Raw genomic sequence first — 19,162 nt, 5'->3', positions numbered from 1 at the left:
CAGTGAGACAGGACTCTGGCTCAGACCACACTCTGGCTCCCTCTTTGAGGAGTCAGTGTCATCTATCGGTAGATGGCATGCGCTCCATTCATTTCTATGAAGTGCCGATGATGTCCAAGTGCTGTACCCGGTTCTATTGGGCGCTCCCATAGAAATGAATGGAGCGCGTGCCGGCTGCAGCATGCTCACATTACTGAGTGCCAGGTCTGACCCCCTGCGGTCAGCTGCTTATCCCCTATCCTGTGGATAGGGGATGAGTTAATTTTTGCTGGAGATCTCCTTTAAAGGGGTACTCCGGTGCTTACACATCTTATTCCCTATCCAAAGGATAGGGGATAAGATGCCTGATCGCGGGAGACCCGCAGCTGGGGACGCCCGCGATCATGCACCCGGCACCCCTTTAGTAATCAGTCCCCGGAGCGTATTCGCTCCGGGCCTGATTAAGGTCGACCGCAGGGCCGGTGGCGTGTGATGTCACGCCCCCGCCCCCATCTGACGTTACGCTCCGCCCCTCAATGCAAGCCTACCGGGGGGCCTGATAGCTATCACGCCCCCTCCCGTAGGCTTGCATTGAGGAGCGGAGCGTGACATCACACGGGGGCGGGGGCGTGACGTCACACGCCGCCGGCCCTGTGGTCGACCGTAATCAGACCCGGAGCGAACACGCTCCGGGGACTGATTACTAACGGGGTGTGGCATGCATGATCGCAGGCGTCCCCAGCTGCGGGACTCCCTCGATCAGGCATCTTATCCCCTATCTTTTGGATAGGTAATAAGATGTGTAAGCACCGGAGTACCCCTTTAACACACCAATATAAGAACATCTGCATTGATAATACTGAAAAAAGCTAACACTGACATCTTGTGGCTATCAGCAGAATTACATTTATGAATGCCGTGCTTTATATCAGAGAACACATTTCTTAGTTTTACATTTCTTAGTCATATGTCGTTTAGTGTTTCTTTTAGTTTAACCCCTTAAGGACTCAGCCCATTTGGGCCTTAGGGACGCAGACAATTTTATTTTTACGTTTTTGTTTTTTCCTCCTCGCCTTAAAAAAATCATAACTCTTTTATATTTTCATCCACAGACTAGTATGAGGGCTTGTTTTTTGCGCGACCAGTTGTCCGTTGTAATGCCATCACTCACTTTACCATAAAATGTATGGCGCAACCAAACAAATACTATTTGTGTGAGGAAATTAAAAAGAAAGCGGCAATTTTGCTAATTTTGGAAGGTTTCGTTTTCACGCCGTACAATTTACGGTAAAAATGACATGTGGTCTTTATTCTTTGGGTGAATACGATTAAAAGATACCCATGATTATATACTTTTCTATTACTGTTGCGCATAAAAAAAAATCACAAACTTTTTAACCAAATTTTACGTTTAAGATCCCCCTATTTGGGGATGAAATAGGGAAAATGGGACAATTTACGTTTAGGGGACTATTTATAGCAATCATTCGATTGCTAATGCTGTTCAGTGCTATCGGTCATCTTCTGCTCTGGTCTGCAGGAAGGCAGATCATAGCGGAAGGCAGCGGAGGCAGGTGAGGGGACCTCCGTCTGCTGTGCTGGATGATCGGATCGCCGCGGCAGCGCTGCGGGCGATACGATCATCCATTTAAGTGACCGCGATGCTGCAGATGCCGTGATCTGTATTGATCACGGCATCTGAGGGGTTAATGGCCTCGATCCCGCGGATGTCCGCCATTACCGGCGGATCCCTGGCTGCGATCAACAGCCGGGACCTGCCGCGCATGATCCGAGCAGCGCTCTGATGCCCGCGGTTATGCTTAGGACGTAATTGTACGTCCTGGTGCGTTAAGTACCACCTTACCAGGACGTACATTTATGTCCTTCATCGTTAAGGGGTTAATAGGGTAACGTTTAACATTATTTTATGTATTCTTTGTGTCCCACGCAGAACAAGGGTAAATTTTCAAGCTATGTCATTGCCTCCGGGGTGCCTTATGGAACAGAAGAGGGTATTCTTCATACAATCTTTAAAGTAAGTCCCTTTCTTTAAATATCCCTGGCCTTGAGAGGCAGTTATGAACTATTCAACTGAAATTGTATGTTGTGTGAGATATCTGTACAATCAAATTGGTAGCGGTTGTGATCGCATTCTCTCTGTTTCGTGGCTGCAGGAGGCTTGGATGGGTGAGACGCCTGCATTATCCATCTATGGGGACGGACAGAACATCATCCCACTGATTCATATTGCTGATTTAGCCAGGTAAAGAGAGGAGACAGTGGTTTATAATGAAGTGTTTCTCAAATGCAGTCACATGAACAATAGGTGTCCTGCTTACATTATCCCATTAAGGGTGTATTCACACGTACAGTATCGCGTGCATATTTGATACGCAGGATTTGAAGCTGTAGATTTTATGCTGCAGATATCAATGTAAACTAAATAACTGAACACAGCTTCAAATCTGCAGCTTCTGCGGGATACTGTACATGTGAATACACCCTGTGGGTAGGGTCATTTGTAATATACAATGGTTAAAAAATGGGTATATTTTGTCCCTTCATCTATTGTCTGTGTGTCTCTGTGAGGAAGTGGGGATGAAAAAGCAGGGCTCTGTGCACCGACGACAAGCAGGGCTCTGTACACTGAGGACAAGCGGGGCTCTGTACACTGAGGACAAGAGGGGCTCTGTACACTGAGGACAAGCAGGGCTCTGTACACTGAGGACAAGCAGGGCTCTGTACACTGAGGACAAGCAGGGGTCTGTACACTGAGGACAAGCGGGGCTCTGTACACTGAGGACAAGCGGGGCTCTGTACACTGAGGACAAGCGGGGCTCTGTACACTGAGGACAAGCGGGGCTCTGTACACTGAGGACAAGCGGGGCTCTGTACACTGAGGACAAGCGGGGCTCTGTACACTGAGGACAAGCGGGGCTCTGTACACTGAGGACAAACGGGGCTCTGTACACTGAGGACAAGCGGGGCTCTGTACACTGAGGACAAGCGGGGCTCTGTACACTGAGGACAAGCGGGGCTCTGTACACTGAGGACAAGCGGGGCTCTGTACACTGAGGACAAGCGGGGCTCTGTACACTGAGGACAAGCGATGGTCTGTACAGTGAGGACAAGCGGTCTCTGTACACTGAGGACAAGCAGGGCTCTGTACACTGAGGACAAGCGGGGCTCTGTACACTGAGGACAAGCGGGGCTCTGTACACTGAGGACAAGCGGGGCTCTGTACACTGAGGACAAGCGGGGCTCTGTACACTGAGGACAAGCGGGGCTCTGTACACTGAGGACAAGCGGGGCTCTGTACACTGAGGACAAGCGGGGCTCTGTACACTGAGGACAAGCGGGGCTCTGTACACTGAGGACAAGCTGGGCTCTGTACACTGAGGACAAGCAGGGCTCTGTACACTGAGGACAAGCAGGGGTCTGTACACTGAGGACAAGCGGGGCTCTGTACACTGAGGACAAGCGGGGCTCTGTACACTGAGGACAAGCGGGGCTCTGTACACTGAGGACAAGCGGGGCTCTGTACACTGAGGACAAGCGGGGCTCTGTACACTGAGGACAAGCGGGGCTCTGTACACTGAGGACAAGCGGGGCTCTGTACACTGAGGACAAACGGGGCTCTGTACACTGAGGACAAGCGGGGCTCTGTACACTGAGGACAAGCGGGGCTCTGTACACTGAGGACAAGCGGGGCTCTGTACACTGAGGACAAGCGGGGCTCTGTACACTGAGGACAAGCGGGGCTCTGTACACTGAGGACAAGCGATGGTCTGTACAGTGAGGACAAGCGGTCTCTGTACACTGAGGACAAGCAGGGCTCTGTACACTGAGGACAAGCGGGGGTCTGTACACTGAGGACAAGCGGGGCTCTGTACACTGAGGACAAGCGGGGCTCTGTACACTGAGGACAAGCGGGGCTCTGTACACTGAGGACAAGCGGGGCTCTGTACACTGAGGACAAGCGGGGCTCTGTACACTGAGGACAAGCGGGGCTCTGTACACTGAGGACAAGCGGGGCTCTGTACACTGAGGACAAGCGGGGCTCTGTACACTGAGGACAAGCGGGGCTCTGTACACTGAGGACAAGCGGGGCTCTGTACACTGAGGACAAGCGGGGCTCTGTACACTGAGGACAAGCGGGGCTCTGTACACTGAGGACAAGCGATGGTCTGTACAGTGAGGACAAGCGATGGTCTGTACAGTGAGGACAAGCGGGGCTCTGTACACTGAGGACAAGCGGGGCTCTGTCCACTGAGGACAAGCGGGGCTCTGTACACTGAGGACAAGCGGGGCTCTGTACACTGAGGACAAGCGGGGCTCTGTACACTGAGGACAAGCGGGGCTCTGTACACTGAGGACAAGCGGGGCTCTGTACACTGAGGACAAGCGGGGCTCTGTACACTGAGGACAAGCGGGGCTCTGTACACTGAGGACAAGCGGGGCTCTGTACACTGAGGACAAGCGGGGCTCTGTACACTGGGGACAAGCGGGGCTCTGTACACTGGGGACAAGCGGGGCTCTGTACACTGAGGACAAGCGGGGCTCTGTACACTGAGGACAAGCGGGGCTCTGTACACTGAGGACAAGCGGGGCTCTGTACACTGAGGACAAGCGGGGCTCTGTACACTGAGGACAAGCGGGGCTCTGTACACTGAGGACAAGCGGGGCTCTGTACACTGAGGACAAGCGGGGCCCTGTACACTGAGGACAAGCGGGGCCCTGTACACTGAGGACAAGTGGGGCTCTGTACACTGAGGACAAGCGGGGTTCTGTACACTGAGGACAAGCAGGGCTCTGTACACTGAGGCTCTATAACATGCTCCTGGATCACACAGCAGGATGATGACAAACCAGGAGCCTGTACAGAGCCCTGCTTGTTCTTCCCTCACTTCCTGTACTTGGACTCCTCACAGAGACACACAGGCAATAGCTCCAGGGACAGCATTTTTTCACAGGGACAGCATTGTTAAACCAATGTATATAACGAATATACATATAATGGTATTGTCTACACTATATAAAAAGTTTTTGCTAACCACAGGTAAACTCTAACCCTAAATCAGAGGTTTCTCCAGCATTGCCTGCCGTGTCTACTGCAATGACATCTTGAACTGGCCTCAGTGGTCACATGCTGTACGTGCAAGCAGTGACATGTTAGGATAAGCCCATAATTGTCCAGCCTGTACTGCACTGATCATGCCCATTCGTTCAGCGGATTAAAATGACCACCATCGATCTCCTTTTAATATTTTCCATCTGCAATGACACACTGATTTATTTCTACACTGATTCTAGTGTGATACAGAACGTAGTGGACCACAGGCCGAGAACCCATTACCTGGTGGCAGTGGATGATTCAGCGCACACGTTGGAGGAAATTGTCAAGGTACTGAAATATTATTCAATGACAAGTTATTAATAATTTCTTGTGCAATTCATCCAAAATACTATAAAGAATACTACCATACTCAGCCTAAATAAAACACACTACTTTCCTGGGAACAGTGAAATGGAGAACCCATGCATCACTACCATACAATGCCTATATTATAGTGCTATACTGATCCTACATAATACCAATCACAGTACTAATATTCTAAAAACTAGAGAGGAAGCGCTCCAAAAAAACAGTCATTGTTTTTTTATCCACTCATTAGTGCTACAAACTAGTTTTGTAGCATTAATGGTTGAATAAATACCATTGATTAGATTTTTTTGGGAGGGTTGTCGTCTCTCTATTTTTTGGAATATTGCATTGCTATATAACCAGGAGTCCAGGAGTCAAGTCTTAAAGGGGTACTCCGCCCCTAGACATCTTATCCCTAGCCAAAGGATAGGAGATAATATGTGTGATCTGGGGACCCCCACGATCTTGGCTGCAGCACCCCGCTGTCATTGCTGCACAGTGCAAACTCGCTTTGTGCAATACAGGGGCGCCATAGACTTGTATTGAGGGGGAGAGCAGTGACGTCATGATGCTGCGGCCCCTGTATCGCCCGTCATTACGCACAAAGCGAGTTTGCTCTGTGCAGTGATGACAGCGGGGTGCTGCAGATGAGATTATGGGGGTCTCCAGCTGCGGGACCCCGGCGATCACACATCTTATCCCCTATCCTTTGGATAGGGGATAAGATGTCTAGAGGTGGACTGCCCCTTTAAGAAGCAGAGCACCCACTGGAAAGGACTAAAAATCCCAGCATTGTTCTGGTTCTAATAAAAATGTTTTCTGGTCTCTATAGTACCAAATAACCAGTACTACTACATATAAGATTGCCACTGTGTTCCTTCCTACTAAGTGCAAATATAACCATCCTAGAGAGCCATTCTATACAAAACCTACATAATGCAGCCAAAGGGTTCATACAATACAAAGCAATGGCATTCACCACTCACACGCCAGTGTTATATAGTAATTAAAGGGGTACTCCTATTTCAAGTGATGGCACCATTGCTTGGATATGCCAATGCTTTATGACTGGTGGGGTTCCTGAATATAAAGTTGATGGAGCGCGGTTGCCCTTTCAGTCTTTCTGCAGAGAAGCACCTAAAAGCTGCAGTAAATCAGCGCTGTAACCCATTCATTCTCAGGCTCATCGGGGATCCCACAGGTCAGACCCCCTCTAATCATTTAGAGCTAACGTATCCTAGTGACACGCCATCACTTTATAAGCTGGGAATACCCCTTTTAGTCAAGGTAAGATGTTTAGAATAGATGTGGCTTCATTAAGTGGCATATGACCCCAAATTGTAGGGGCCAAAGGGTAGTTCCTTCTTTTTTTCCATGGATTACATTTTTTTTTAACCCTAAATGCATTTTCTTCCAGTGTATCAGCACTCACCTTGGGCCTGGAAAAACACAAAAAGTATCTAAGGAGGCGGCATTCCTGAACAAAGAGTTGACGGTAATCATTTTCTTATATATATATTTCTTATATGTGTTATATGCATAGGTCTCTATATTTGGTGCTGCTTTCATGTCACATCCTAGTTTGAATGCAGCTTTTCTAGAACTCTATTAAAGGGGTACTCCCCTGGAAAAAAACATTTTTTAAATCAACTAGTGCCAGAAACTTAAACAGATTTGTAAGTTACTTCTATTAAAAAATCTGAATCCTTCCAGTACTTATAAGCTGCTGTATGCTCCAGAGGAAGTTGTTTTCTTGTTGAATTTCCTTTCTGTCTGACCATAATTCTCTCTGCTGACACCTCTGTCCATGTCAGGAACTGTCCAGAGCAGGATAGGTTTGCTATGGGGATTTGCTCCTACTCTGGACAGTTGACAGGTGTCAGCAGAGAGCACTGTGGTCAGACAAAAAAGAAATTCTAAAAGAAAATAACTTCCTCTGGAGCATACAGCAGCTTATATGTATCGGAAGGATTAAGATTTTTAAATGGAAGCAATTTACAGATCTGTTTAACTTTCTGGCACCAGGTGATTTAAAAAATGTTTTTTTTCCAGTGGAGTACCCCTTTAACTGTTGAATGTCTATTGTATTTCAGCAACTGGACATTGACCACTTACTGGTGAACCTGAGGATGGAGGCTGTGTTCTTAAAGGAGAACTTCAATATTAACTGGGTGTCCCAGACTGGGATTGTGGAGAACATTGAATCCGTCGTCAAAGAATATAAGCAGAGCCGAGGTTTACTGGTGAGTGTGACTGTGGAGCGGTGGGGTCATACTGTACTAGGACTGACATTTTGTATTACAGCGCTGCACTGAATGACAAGGTACTTGCCTTGGTCATCTCCAAACTTCTTGCGCATTATAAGTCTATGACAATTAGAAGAGGACCTGTGGCCAACCATCAAAAAATGAGATTATCATTAAAGGGGTATTCCAGTGAAAAACTATTTTTTTTCATATCAACTGTCTCCAGAAAGTTAAACAGATTTTTAAATTGCTTCTATAAAAAAAAATCTTAATCCTACCAGTACTTATCAGCTGCTGAAGTTGAGTTTTTTTTCCTGTCTGACCACACTGGAGCCATTTGGAATACCCCTTTAAATAGCTTAGGGTGCCCTAACAGTTTCGGAGATATGAGAGTTTATAGTTTGTCTGACAATTCAGGGAATCAGTCAGATGGACTTAAACTGAATTTTAATAATGGGAGTGACTATAAAGTGATGGGTGGGATTATACAGTCAGATGGGCGTGAAATGAATTGTAATAATGGACGTGAATATCGGGTGATCAGTGGGATTATACAGTCAAGGGTGTATATTAGGCATACACGCTCCTCAATGTATAACATTTAAACCTCCTGACTGTATAATCCTGCCCATCACCTGATATTCACTTCCATTATTAAAACTAGGTTCAAGCCCATCTGACTCTTTCCCTGAATTGTCAGACAAACTATAAACTCTGATATCTCAGGAACGGGAGGGCAACAAGAAACCGTAGAAAGGAGTGTGATCAGGGCATCCTAAGCTATTTAAAGGTGTACACCGGTGGAAAGCATTTTTATTTTAATTTTTTTAATGAACTGGTGCCAGAAAGTTAAACTGATTTGTAAATAACTTCTATTAATAAATCTTAATCCTTCCAGTACTTATTAGCTGCTGAATACTACAGAGAAAATTCTCTTCTTTTTGGAACACAGTGCTCTCTGCTGACATCATGAGCACAGTGCTCTCTGCTAACATCTCTGTCCATTTTAAGAACTGTCCAGAGCAGGAGAAAATCCCCATAGAAAACATCTGCTGCTCTGGACAGTTCCTAAAATGGACAAAGATGTCAGCAGAGAGCACTGTGTTCCAAAAAGAAAACCATTTCCTCTGTAGTATACAGACCCTAAAAAGTACTAGAAGGATTAAGATTTTTTAATAGAAGTAATTTACAAATCTGTTTAACTTTGTCACCAGTTGATTTAAAAAAAATAAAAAAAAGTTTTCCCCGGGAGAACCCCGTTAATGGTTTGCCACCCTGCTTATCTAAGGTCCTGAAGGACAAATCTGCCAAATTACACTGAATTGCAGGTACAAGGACTGTATCACTGCATGGCTGGATAGCTTTGCCATGTAGGAGGCATCAGTACCATGATAGCTATGGTATCGGTAATGGTGTCATGGTGACTGTATCAGAAAGGCTATAGCAGATATTTTATTTAAATGTCTAGAACAGTGTTTCTCAACCAGTGTGCCTCCAGCTGTTGCAAAACTACAACTCTCAACAGGCCCAGACAAGAAAAGAAAAGGCTGTCCGGGCGTGCTTGGAGTTGTAGTTTTGCAACAGCTGGGGGCACGTTGGTTGAGAAACACTTACCTAGAGTGTGTCAGTGTCGTGGTCAGTATCTTTAGATTCATGGTTTGACCCAGATCACATTGAATAAAATGCCTAATCGTTTCTGTTCTTTAGCCTATACGGATCTGCATTCTTGGCCCCCCAGCTGTAGGAAAGACAACAGTCTCAAAGTTACTATGCAAACACTACAAACTGCATCACATCCATATAAAAGATGTAATAACAGAAGCTATTGAGAATCTGGTAAGTCAGTCTTCATTCTATTTGTATTGTATGAAAAGCACAAGAATGGACAGGGCTATTCACAAGAGCCAAACCATATGTGTATGGTGGCACCCTGCTTCCCAATTCATCTAAGGCAGGGTTCACACTACGTTTTGCAATACAGTCCCCGTATACGTTATCAATTTGAAAACCGTACGGCACCATATCTAAAACCGTATGCATTGACTCTCCATTGTAAACCGTATGCCAAAAGATGCATCAGGTTGTGTCCGTTTTGCGTCTTGTACGGTTTTGTCAGTTTTTTTCCTGCACCCAAAACCGTAGCCTACCACAGTTTTTGGTCCGGGTGAAAAACCGTACTGAAACGTATACTTTTTTAAACATGGGAGTCAATGGGAGCCGTACAGAACTGTATGTGCGTACGGTTCCATCCAGTTTTTACCATAAGGTTTTTGACTTTGCACAGTTTTTTTTTCTTGGAATTTCAATCAAACAAGTGAAAATTTATTCATAATGGAGTGAAAAGTCAAAAAACGTATAGTTGTTTTTTTTTTCTTTTCTAAAAAAAAACGGATGCAACCGGACATCATTTTTCAAGCCGTATACGGGTTTTAGCCGTATACGGATTAAAATTTGTATGCACGTTTTGATACAATTCAGTCAGGTTTTGAGGAATCCGTTTTTTAATAAAAACCTGATACGGAAACTGTATTGCAAAAACGTGGTGTAAACCCAGCCTAATTAAGGGAAAACAAGGACTGGATGTGGAATTTTGACCCATCTTACCCTTTATTCTCCTAGAACAGAGTTTTGCAAACTGTGGCTCTCCAGTTGTTGCAAGACTGAAGGCTATCAAGCCATGATGGGAGTTGTAGTTTTGCAATAGCTGGAGAGCCACAGGTTGGGGAACATTGTCCTAGGACAGTGTTTCCCAACCAGGGTGCCTCCAGCTGTTGTAAAACTACAACTTCCAGCATGCCCGGACAGCCAAAGGCTGTCCGGGCATGCTGGGAGTTGTAGTTTTGCAACAGCTGGAGGCACCCTGGTTGGGAAACACTGCCCTAGGTGATAAGCAGCAGCAGATTATTCCATTCTCCCTATATCAGTAAACTAGCAAGTAGCTGATCCAAACATACACATTGATGGTATAGGTAATGGAGATGTCCACCTGTAAGAAATAGGAGTCTTAAAGGGGTACTCTGCCCCTAGACATCTTATCCCCTATCCAAAGGGGATAAGATGTCAGATCGCCGGGGTCCCGCTGCTGGGGACCCCCGGGATCTACCATGCAGCACCCACCTGTAGCGGCTTCCGGAACCGCTGGAGGTCCTCAGGCTGAGACCATCTCGACCACCAGGACGGAAGATCGTGACGTCACGACTCCGCCCCCGTGTGACGCCTCAATGCAAGTCTATGAGAGGGGGCGTGGATAGGGGATAAGATGTACCCCTTTAATGTGGGAGATTTATCAAAACCTGTGTAAAAGAAGCAATCAGATTGCTTCTTTCTTTTTGCAGAGGCCTTGCAACTGGGCAATTTTTCCTCTGGACCGGTTTTGACAAATCCGCCCCCCCCCCCCCTATTTGTTTAAAGCGGTTGTGCGCTGCCCTGACTTTCGGAGCTCCGCTCAGAACATCCAGAAGTTCATTACTCCGAACGCTGTGTGCGGGCTTCCGTGTTCGCAGCCGCTGAGCATGACGTCATGCCCGCCCCCTCGTGACAGCGGTCGCGCCCCCTTCCCATACACTTTCGTTGTAGGACCTGTAGGGTGACAGGAGCCTGGACGGGGGGGATCAGTGCAGGATTTGGAGTGATAAGTAACTGCTGGTCTGTTGTATTTTAATGCATTTGGGGCCCTTTAAAAAAAAAAAAAAAAAAAAAAGTACCCCTGTACAAAACTGTGTCTGACAAGCAGTGAAAGAGACGAGACACTTGTCAATGTACCACAGCCACTGCAATCATCTGGTAGGGGTGACAGGAGCCGCACCAATCTAATATTGATGACTTATTCGAGGGTTAGGCCATCCTTTGAAAAAACAAACAGAAAAACGCTTTAGATTTGGGATGATACATTAGTAACTCATGTCTAGTATCACACTGTATGTTTCCTCTGCTTGTAAAGGAACGATTGGCGAAATCTCCCCCAGAAGATGAAGAGGAGGGAGAAGAAGGCCCAGAGGCATCACAGGAATTATTGGATTCTATTAAAGAGAACATGGAACAAAATGCAGGTATTTGCACAATTTCTAGAGCTGGTGACTGCAGGATACAGGATATAACTCAGGATCAGTACAGGATAAGTAATGTAATGTACACAGTGATCCCACCAGCAGAATAGTGAGTACAGCTCTGGAGTGTAATACAGGATATAACTCAGGATCAGTACAGGATAAGTAATGTAATGTATGTACACAGTGACCTCACCAGCAGAATAGTGAGTACAGCTCTGGAGTATAATACAGGATATAACTCAGGATCAGTATAGGATAAGTAATGTAATGTATGTACACAGTGACCCCACCAGCAGAATAGTGAGTACAGCTCTGGAGTATAATACAGGATATAACTCAGGATCAGTACAGGATAAGTAATGTAATGTATGTACACAGTGATCCCACCAGCAGAATAGTGAGTACAGCTCTGGAGTGTAATACAGGATATAACTCAGGATCAGTACAGGATAAGTAATGTAATGTATGTACACAGTGACCTCACCAGCAGAATAGTGAGTACAGCTCTGGAGTATAATACAGGATATAACTCAGGATCAGTATAGGATAAGTAATGTAATGTATGTACACAGTGACCCCACCAGCAGAATAGTGAGTACAGCTCTGGAGTATAATACAGGATATAACTCAGGATCAGTACAGGATAAGTAATGTAATGTATGTACACAGTGATCCCACCAGCAGAATAGTGAGTACAGCTCTGGAGTGTAATACAGGATATAACTCAGGATCAGTACAGGATAAGTAATGTAATGTATGTACACAGTGACCTCACCAGCAGAATAGTGAGTACAGCTCTGGAGTATAATACAGGATATAACTCAGGATCAGTATAGGATAAGTAATGTAATGTATGTACACAGTGACCCCACCAGCAGAATAGTGAGTACAGCTCTGGAGTATAATACAGGATATAACTCAGGATCAGAACAGGATAAGTAATGTAATGTATGTACACAGTGACCTCACCAGCAGAATAGTGAGTACAGCTCTGGAGTATAATGCAGTATATAACTCAGGATCAGTACAGGATAAGTAATATAATGTATGTACACAGTGACCTCACCAGCAGAATAGTGAGTACAGCTCTGGAGTATAATACAGGATATAACTCAGGAACAGTACAGGATAAGTAATGTAATGTATGTACACAGTGACCTCACCAGCAGAATAGTGAGTACAGCTCTGGAGTATAATACAGGATATAACTCAGGATCAGAACAGGATAAGTAATGTAATGTATGTACACAGTGACCTCACCAGCAGAATAGTGAGTACAGCTCTGGAGTGTAATACAGGATGTAACTCAGGATCAGTACAGGATAAGTAATGTAATGTATGTACACAATGATCCCACCAGCAGAATAGTGAGTACAGCTCTGGAGTATAATGCAGTATATAACTCAGGATCAGTACAGGATAAGTAATGTAATGTATGTACACAGTGACCTCACCAGCAGAATAGTGAGTACAGCTCTGGAGTATAATACAGGATATAATTCAGGATCAGTACAGGATAAGTAATATAATGTATGTACACAATGATCTCACCAGCAGAATAGTGAGTACAGCTCTGGAGTATAATACAGGATATAACTCAGGATCAGTACAGGATAAGTAATGTAATGTATGTACACAGTGATCTAACCAGCAGAATAGTGAGTGCAGCTCTGGCTCATAATAGAGGATATAACTCAGGATCAGTACAGGATAAGTAATGTAATGTATGTACACAGTGATCTCACCAGCAGAATAGTGAGTGCAGCTCTTGAGTATATTCAAATTTATGTACTAATTTCCATTAGAATAAAAACATTTTTAAAATATATTTTGTACTGTTTTGCAGGGCGCCTGGATGACAGCTATGTGATCCGCTTCATGAAGGAAAAGCTGAAATCCATGCCTTGTCAGAACCAGGGTTATGTCCTGGATGGATACCCGAAGACCTATGAACAAGCCAAGGAGCTTTTTAACTGTATGTATTCTTGCAGACAAGTTGAGGGTGTCTCACACATACGTATAGTATTGTTATCATCCTATATGTTGGCTCTTATTTGTTGTTAGCGGAAGAAGGTGAAGAAGAAGAGGAGAGCAGGAGTAAAGCGCCGCGCTTCGATAAAACCATCACCCCAGGTGTGTAGATAGGGACTGTTTTATTAAAACATTTTATTCATTTTTTTTTTAATCCACAACATGTCGGTTTCTGATTTCTCCCATTCAGTGGGGAAGTCAAAATCTTCATTAAAGGGGTACTCTGCCCCTAGACATCTTATCCCCTATTCAAAGGATAGTGGATAAGATGTCAGATCATGGGGGGGCCCGATGCTGCACCCGGCTTTCGTTTAGAGCATCAGGTGCAGCGGCGGAGGCTTGTGATGTCACAGCCAGGCCATGCTCATGATGTCACGCCACCTCCCGTAGACTTGCATTGAGGGGGCGTGGTCATGACGTCACAAGCGGGGCGTGACTGTGACGTCATGAGCCTCCGCCCTGCATCGAAGTTCGCTCCGTGCACCGGATGTCTGGGGGTGCCGCAGCAGAGAACGCAGGGGTCCCCAGCTGCAGGACCCCCGCGATCAGACATCTTATCCCCTATCCTTTGGATAGGGGATAAGATGTCTAGGGGCGGAGAACCCCTTTAAAACCAGCAAGCAATGTATTGTTGTGGATTACCCATGGTCCGTAGCAAGGTCCGTAACTGCACACAAAGTAATTTTTTTTGCTTTTTAATCCAAAATCTTCAGAGAAGCTTCCAGCAGTGGATTTATTTAGCAGATTTTCCTGCAGATCTTTCCTATATTTTCTGCCGAAATGTATTACAGTAAATGTGACCCATGTGACCTTACCATTACATTGCTCCTTTGTGGCAGATAACAGCTGGTTGTGGGGTTTCTTATGGACAGTCAGTGAAATGCAGTAAGGCTGAATGTAGAATAACATTGCTTTTTATTTGATATCATTTTTTAGATTATGTTATTTCATTGGATGCATCTGATGAGTTTCTTAAAAACCGGGTGATTAACCTACCGGAGAGCATAGTTGCTGGAACACATTACGCTCAGGATCGCTTTCTGCGAGCTCTTGCCACATTTCGTGAAATAAACACTGAAGATGAAACCGTTCTGAACTATTTTGATGAGGCTGAAATCCATCCTCTTCATATTGGTAGGTCCTGTAAATGTATACACGGGTGACTGTCAGAGGAATGAGAAACACTTAAACATTCATACAACTCAGAAAGTACTGGAGATCCTAACATCTTACACTAGTAACAGCTATTCTGCTCTTTAAAGGGGCATTCCTGCACTAAAATAAGGAAAGTAGCACTTGAGATTAAAAGGGGAATGTCAGGTCAAAAATATAAATGAAGCAGAAGCATATAGAATTACTTACCTGTCTGCCTTAGTTCTAAAACCACTAAAATCCAATGTTTCTGTATTTGTAATCCTCTTTTCTACCATGTCAGAAACACTACTTAAACAGTTGGTCAGTGCTACAATTTCCAGAATGCATTGCTTTTCCTCACAGCCCTCCCACAGCACCTCTGCCTAACCCCTCCCAAAGCTGCTGCAGAACATTCCACTACAGAGCAAAATCTGCTGTATTCATTCCCTGTCTGCTCCCTTGCCAAGGAAGCATGCTATAAACACACCTCATTCTTCCATAGATGTCCCAATAAAAAATAAATAGATAAATATATATACTGTATATATGACAGGGAGATGGTGGAGTAAGCTGTAGGGGCTTTTCAGAGGTGGTGACTCAGGGGGCGATCCAACCAAACCTCCTGAGACAGCAGAGGATGATGCGTCATCTCAGGAGAGAGGAAGGTCTCTGCTGACACCTCTGTCCATGTCAGGAACTGTCCAGAGTAGGAGCCAATCCCCATAGCAAACCTATCCTGCTCTGGACAGTTCCTGACATGGACAGAGGTGTCAGCAGAGAGCACTGTGGTCAGACAGAAAAGAACTACACAACTTCCACATAGTATACAGCAGCAGATAAATACTGGAAGGATTAAGATTTGTTTTTAATAAAAGTGATTTACCAATCTGTTTTGGAGCCAATTGATATGAAAAAAATTGTTTTCGACTGGAGTACCCCTTTATACAGTGCAAATCTTCCTCTAGGAGTGTGCAACCAGCCTGAGACTCCCACTTAATATTTTAATATAAAGCGAGGAAAAAGAGAAGCGAGGAAATGTTGGGCCCTACAAGAACAAGGGCATTTTGACTTTCCTTATTGGGCCTTATGTCCACAATGTAAACTCTTTATATTTGTCATCTTTTTAAAATGGGCACTCTCGTTAAAGGGGTACTCCGGCCCTGAAACATCTTGTCCCCTATCTAAAGGATAGGGGGTGGGGGGGGGAATAGTTTATTATTGGGGGGGGGGGGGGGGTTCATATCTGTGTGTTGTTTGTTTTATGCTAAAATGTTTAATAAAAATTTTTTTAATTAAAAAAAAAAAAGGATAGGGGATAAGATGTCTGATCGCGGGGGTCCCACCGCTGGGGACATCACGATACTCCGGCCCTGTGGTCGTCATGCTGCACACTCGAAGCCTCCAGCGTGGGTGCTGAATGACAGATTGCGGGGGTCCTCAGCGGCGGGACCTCCGCGATCAGACATCTTATCCCCTATCCTTTGGATAGGGGATAAGATGTATTAGGGCTGGAGTACCGCTTTAAAAGTAATTTTTGCTACTGCACGGCATGAAGTTTTCTATGTTTTATTTGTGTTTAAAAAAGCTATCACTAGGTGTCTCCCTACTTGTCCAGAGCACATTTCCCCCCCTATCTCTTACACAGACTTAGGACTCCTGCAGGCCTGGCAGAAGTCCAAAATCAGGAAATGCAGGTCTGGAGTCCTGGGGGGGGAGGGGTACAGCCTTAGCCAATCATAGCTAATCTCACACACTGAACTTCTCGGGGGTGTGTGTAGCAGAGTGAGGGAGGAAGTTCTCCCCTGTATGGCTTCAGATGATGTCACGCCTGCTGGGGAACACCCCTTCCCAGTCTGTGAATCTGACTGAGACTGAGCAGAAAATACAGAGGCAGGGGGTGGTTTATCATGATGGGGGCATTGATCTGGGAGGATTATAACATTTAACAAGATCATGACAGGTACTCTCTAACCTACGCCATTATTGCTTTCACAGATGTTTCTAAAGACGATGATCCCCAATATAGAGACGTAATAAAGCAAATTACTAAGGGGGTCGGGGAACCTCGGAACTACGGCTTGACACCAGATGAACTGGCAGAACTGGAGCTGAAACAAGCAGAGGAGAGTCTTGCCCAAGAGGCAGAAAGAAAGGCTGAATTAGAGAGGATGGAGGCTGAAGAGGAAGCGGAGAAGATCGCCCGATGGGAGGAGTGGGTGAGTCGGGACATCAGGAAAATGGAACAAATTAAATATTCAATGTACTGGCCATATTCCCTAGAACATAGTTTTGACCAGGGCTGTGGAGTCGGTAGATAAATGTTCTGACTCCACAGTTTTTTGTACTTCCGACTCCCCGACTCCGACTCCTCTGTATTAATATGTGAATGTATTTATAAACACTTACAGTTGAATCCAAGAAGCTGTTCCACCAAGTTTTTCTAAGCTCTTCTAGCAGAGAGAGGTAGTTGGGCAGAAGCTGCTGCCTTCTCCTTTTTGTGTGCTGATCTGCTGCTGAAGATAGGGCAGTGGGAGGATCCAGGAAGGGGCATTTATTATAAAACATGATTTCCCTAGTAGAGTCCCATAGTCATGTTTATAGTTTAAGCTAACAATCGGAGTTTTTATAGCCTTAGCTGAATGGCAGCAGTTTTTCCAATGGTTTACAGCTTCAGTCTTGAACTATTGACCCTCCATTCCCTTCACTTATACGAGTGTCTCTAGTCCTGCAAAAAACATATTTACTTAATCCCTTATCAGTGAGAGGCTAGGTTACCCATGGGTTCCCTGTAACAGCAGAACACAACACTATGGAAAGTTTAAGTATTGCCGCTCCTAATTGTGCGTTGCGTGCCATATAGTGAAGCACATGAAAAGCATGCTTCTTCACGGTTACTAAACGTGTTCGTTTTGCGGTTACGTGAGGCACTGCATGCATTGGTCTTCATTCTTACAGTAGAGAAGTCATTAATTATAACTTTTTGTGAATTGGGACATTTAAACTTGCTTTTTTTTATTCCAATCTAAATTTTGTCGGAGTCGGTGCATGGTTCTCCGACTCCAGGTACCCCAAATTTCGTCCGACACCTCGACTCCGACTCCACAGCCTTGGTTTTAACCAGTGTTTTCAAACCGGTGTGCCTCCAGCTGTTGCAAAACTGCAGCTCCCAGCATGCCCGGACAGCCTTTGGCTGTCCGGGCATGCTGGGAGCTGTAGTTTTGCAACAACTGGAAGCACACCGGTTGGGAAACCTTAAGGGTCTTTTTAAACGTCACTATGCAATGTTTGCTGTTACTTGTCTTTTGATATTTGAAATCTCATCCTGCCGCAAAACTATACAGAACAGTCGCCTTGAAGAGGTAAAACGCCAAGAGCATGAAATGTTGGAAGCGCAGTCAGTCCCTTTGAGGAATTATTTAATGAAGAACGTCATGCCAACCCTGATAGAGGGACTGAACGAATGCTGCAAAGTCAGGCCGGATGACCCCGTGGATTATCTGGTAAGCTCCCTTTATTAGTCAGTGGTCACAGAATGTTTAGACATGGGTGGTTCTTCCTCATTTGCAAATGTCCAAGTTCCAATATTGTTTTATTTCGGACATTAGAGGGATATTCTGGGGGGGGGGGGGGGGGGGGGGTAGTGCAGTGAAAAATAACTTATCCGCTAGACAAAGGAAAGGGGATAAGTTATAGATCGCGGGGTGTGTGACTGCTGGCGGCATTCTGTCGGCTGCCGCTCCGTGCGGGGTTGGCACGCCCCCTTCCAGCAGACTGCCGGGCCCCGTTCAGGAGATCGCGGGGGGTCCCGGCAGTCACACACATCACGATCTATAACTTAACTAATTCCCTATCCAAAGGATTGCAGGGGTCCGACCGCTAGGAAGCCGCAGCCAAAACGGCCCCTTCGTGTATCTCTATGGGATACGTGGAGCGGGTGTGTCGGCGGCCGCTCCGTGTGGGGGTCGGCACGCCCCCTTCCAGCATACTGCCGGGCCCCGTTCAGGAGATCGCGGGAAGTCCCAGTGGTCGGACCCCCCACGATCTATAACTTAACCCCTATCCTTTGGATGTTGGATAAGTTATCTTTCACTACAGAACTCCTTTAAATGTATAGATGATCATGTCTCCTGCTGGCTCTTCCTATCTGTCCGTCCCAGGGTTTCCCCAATCAGTGTTCTTCCAGCTGTTTCAAAACTACAACTCCCAACATGCTGGGAGCTGTAGGTTTGCCACTACTGGAGGCACCCTGGTTTGGAAGCACAGGCCTGTCTCGTTTTGCAGGCCCATTTGCTGACCAT

At 45.6% G+C, this 19,162-nt stretch overlaps 1 protein-coding gene across 2 annotated transcripts in view; it reads left to right on the top strand.

The window, feature by feature from the left end:
* Window positions 1–19,162, top strand: part of AK7 (adenylate kinase 7) — a 28,126-nt gene that overhangs the window by 8,739 nt on the left and 225 nt on the right. Inside the window, exons 6-17 of one of the 2 annotated variants that reach the window (XM_056546114.1) lie at window positions 1,931–2,014; window positions 2,154–2,242; window positions 5,293–5,383; window positions 6,822–6,899; window positions 7,498–7,647; window positions 9,358–9,486; window positions 11,591–11,699; window positions 13,546–13,674; window positions 13,764–13,832; window positions 14,667–14,864; window positions 16,860–17,080; window positions 18,206–18,364. In XM_056546114.1, the coding sequence (XP_056402089.1) occupies window positions 1,931–2,014; window positions 2,154–2,242; window positions 5,293–5,383; window positions 6,822–6,899; window positions 7,498–7,647; window positions 9,358–9,486; window positions 11,591–11,699; window positions 13,546–13,674; window positions 13,764–13,832; window positions 14,667–14,864; window positions 16,860–17,080; window positions 18,206–18,364 (1,506 nt within the window). The remainder of the gene's footprint in view (window positions 1–1,930; window positions 2,015–2,153; window positions 2,243–5,292; window positions 5,384–6,821; window positions 6,900–7,497; window positions 7,648–9,357; window positions 9,487–11,590; window positions 11,700–13,545; window positions 13,675–13,763; window positions 13,833–14,666; window positions 14,865–16,859; window positions 17,081–18,205; window positions 18,365–19,162) is intronic. The other variant, XM_056546115.1, reaches the window with a different exon arrangement.

Source organism: Hyla sarda, chromosome 11 (genome assembly GCF_029499605.1).
Source record: "Hyla sarda isolate aHylSar1 chromosome 11, aHylSar1.hap1, whole genome shotgun sequence".
Classification (NCBI taxonomy): Eukaryota; Metazoa; Chordata; class Amphibia; order Anura; family Hylidae; genus Hyla; species Hyla sarda.
This window is presented reverse-complemented; position numbering and strand designations above follow the sequence as displayed.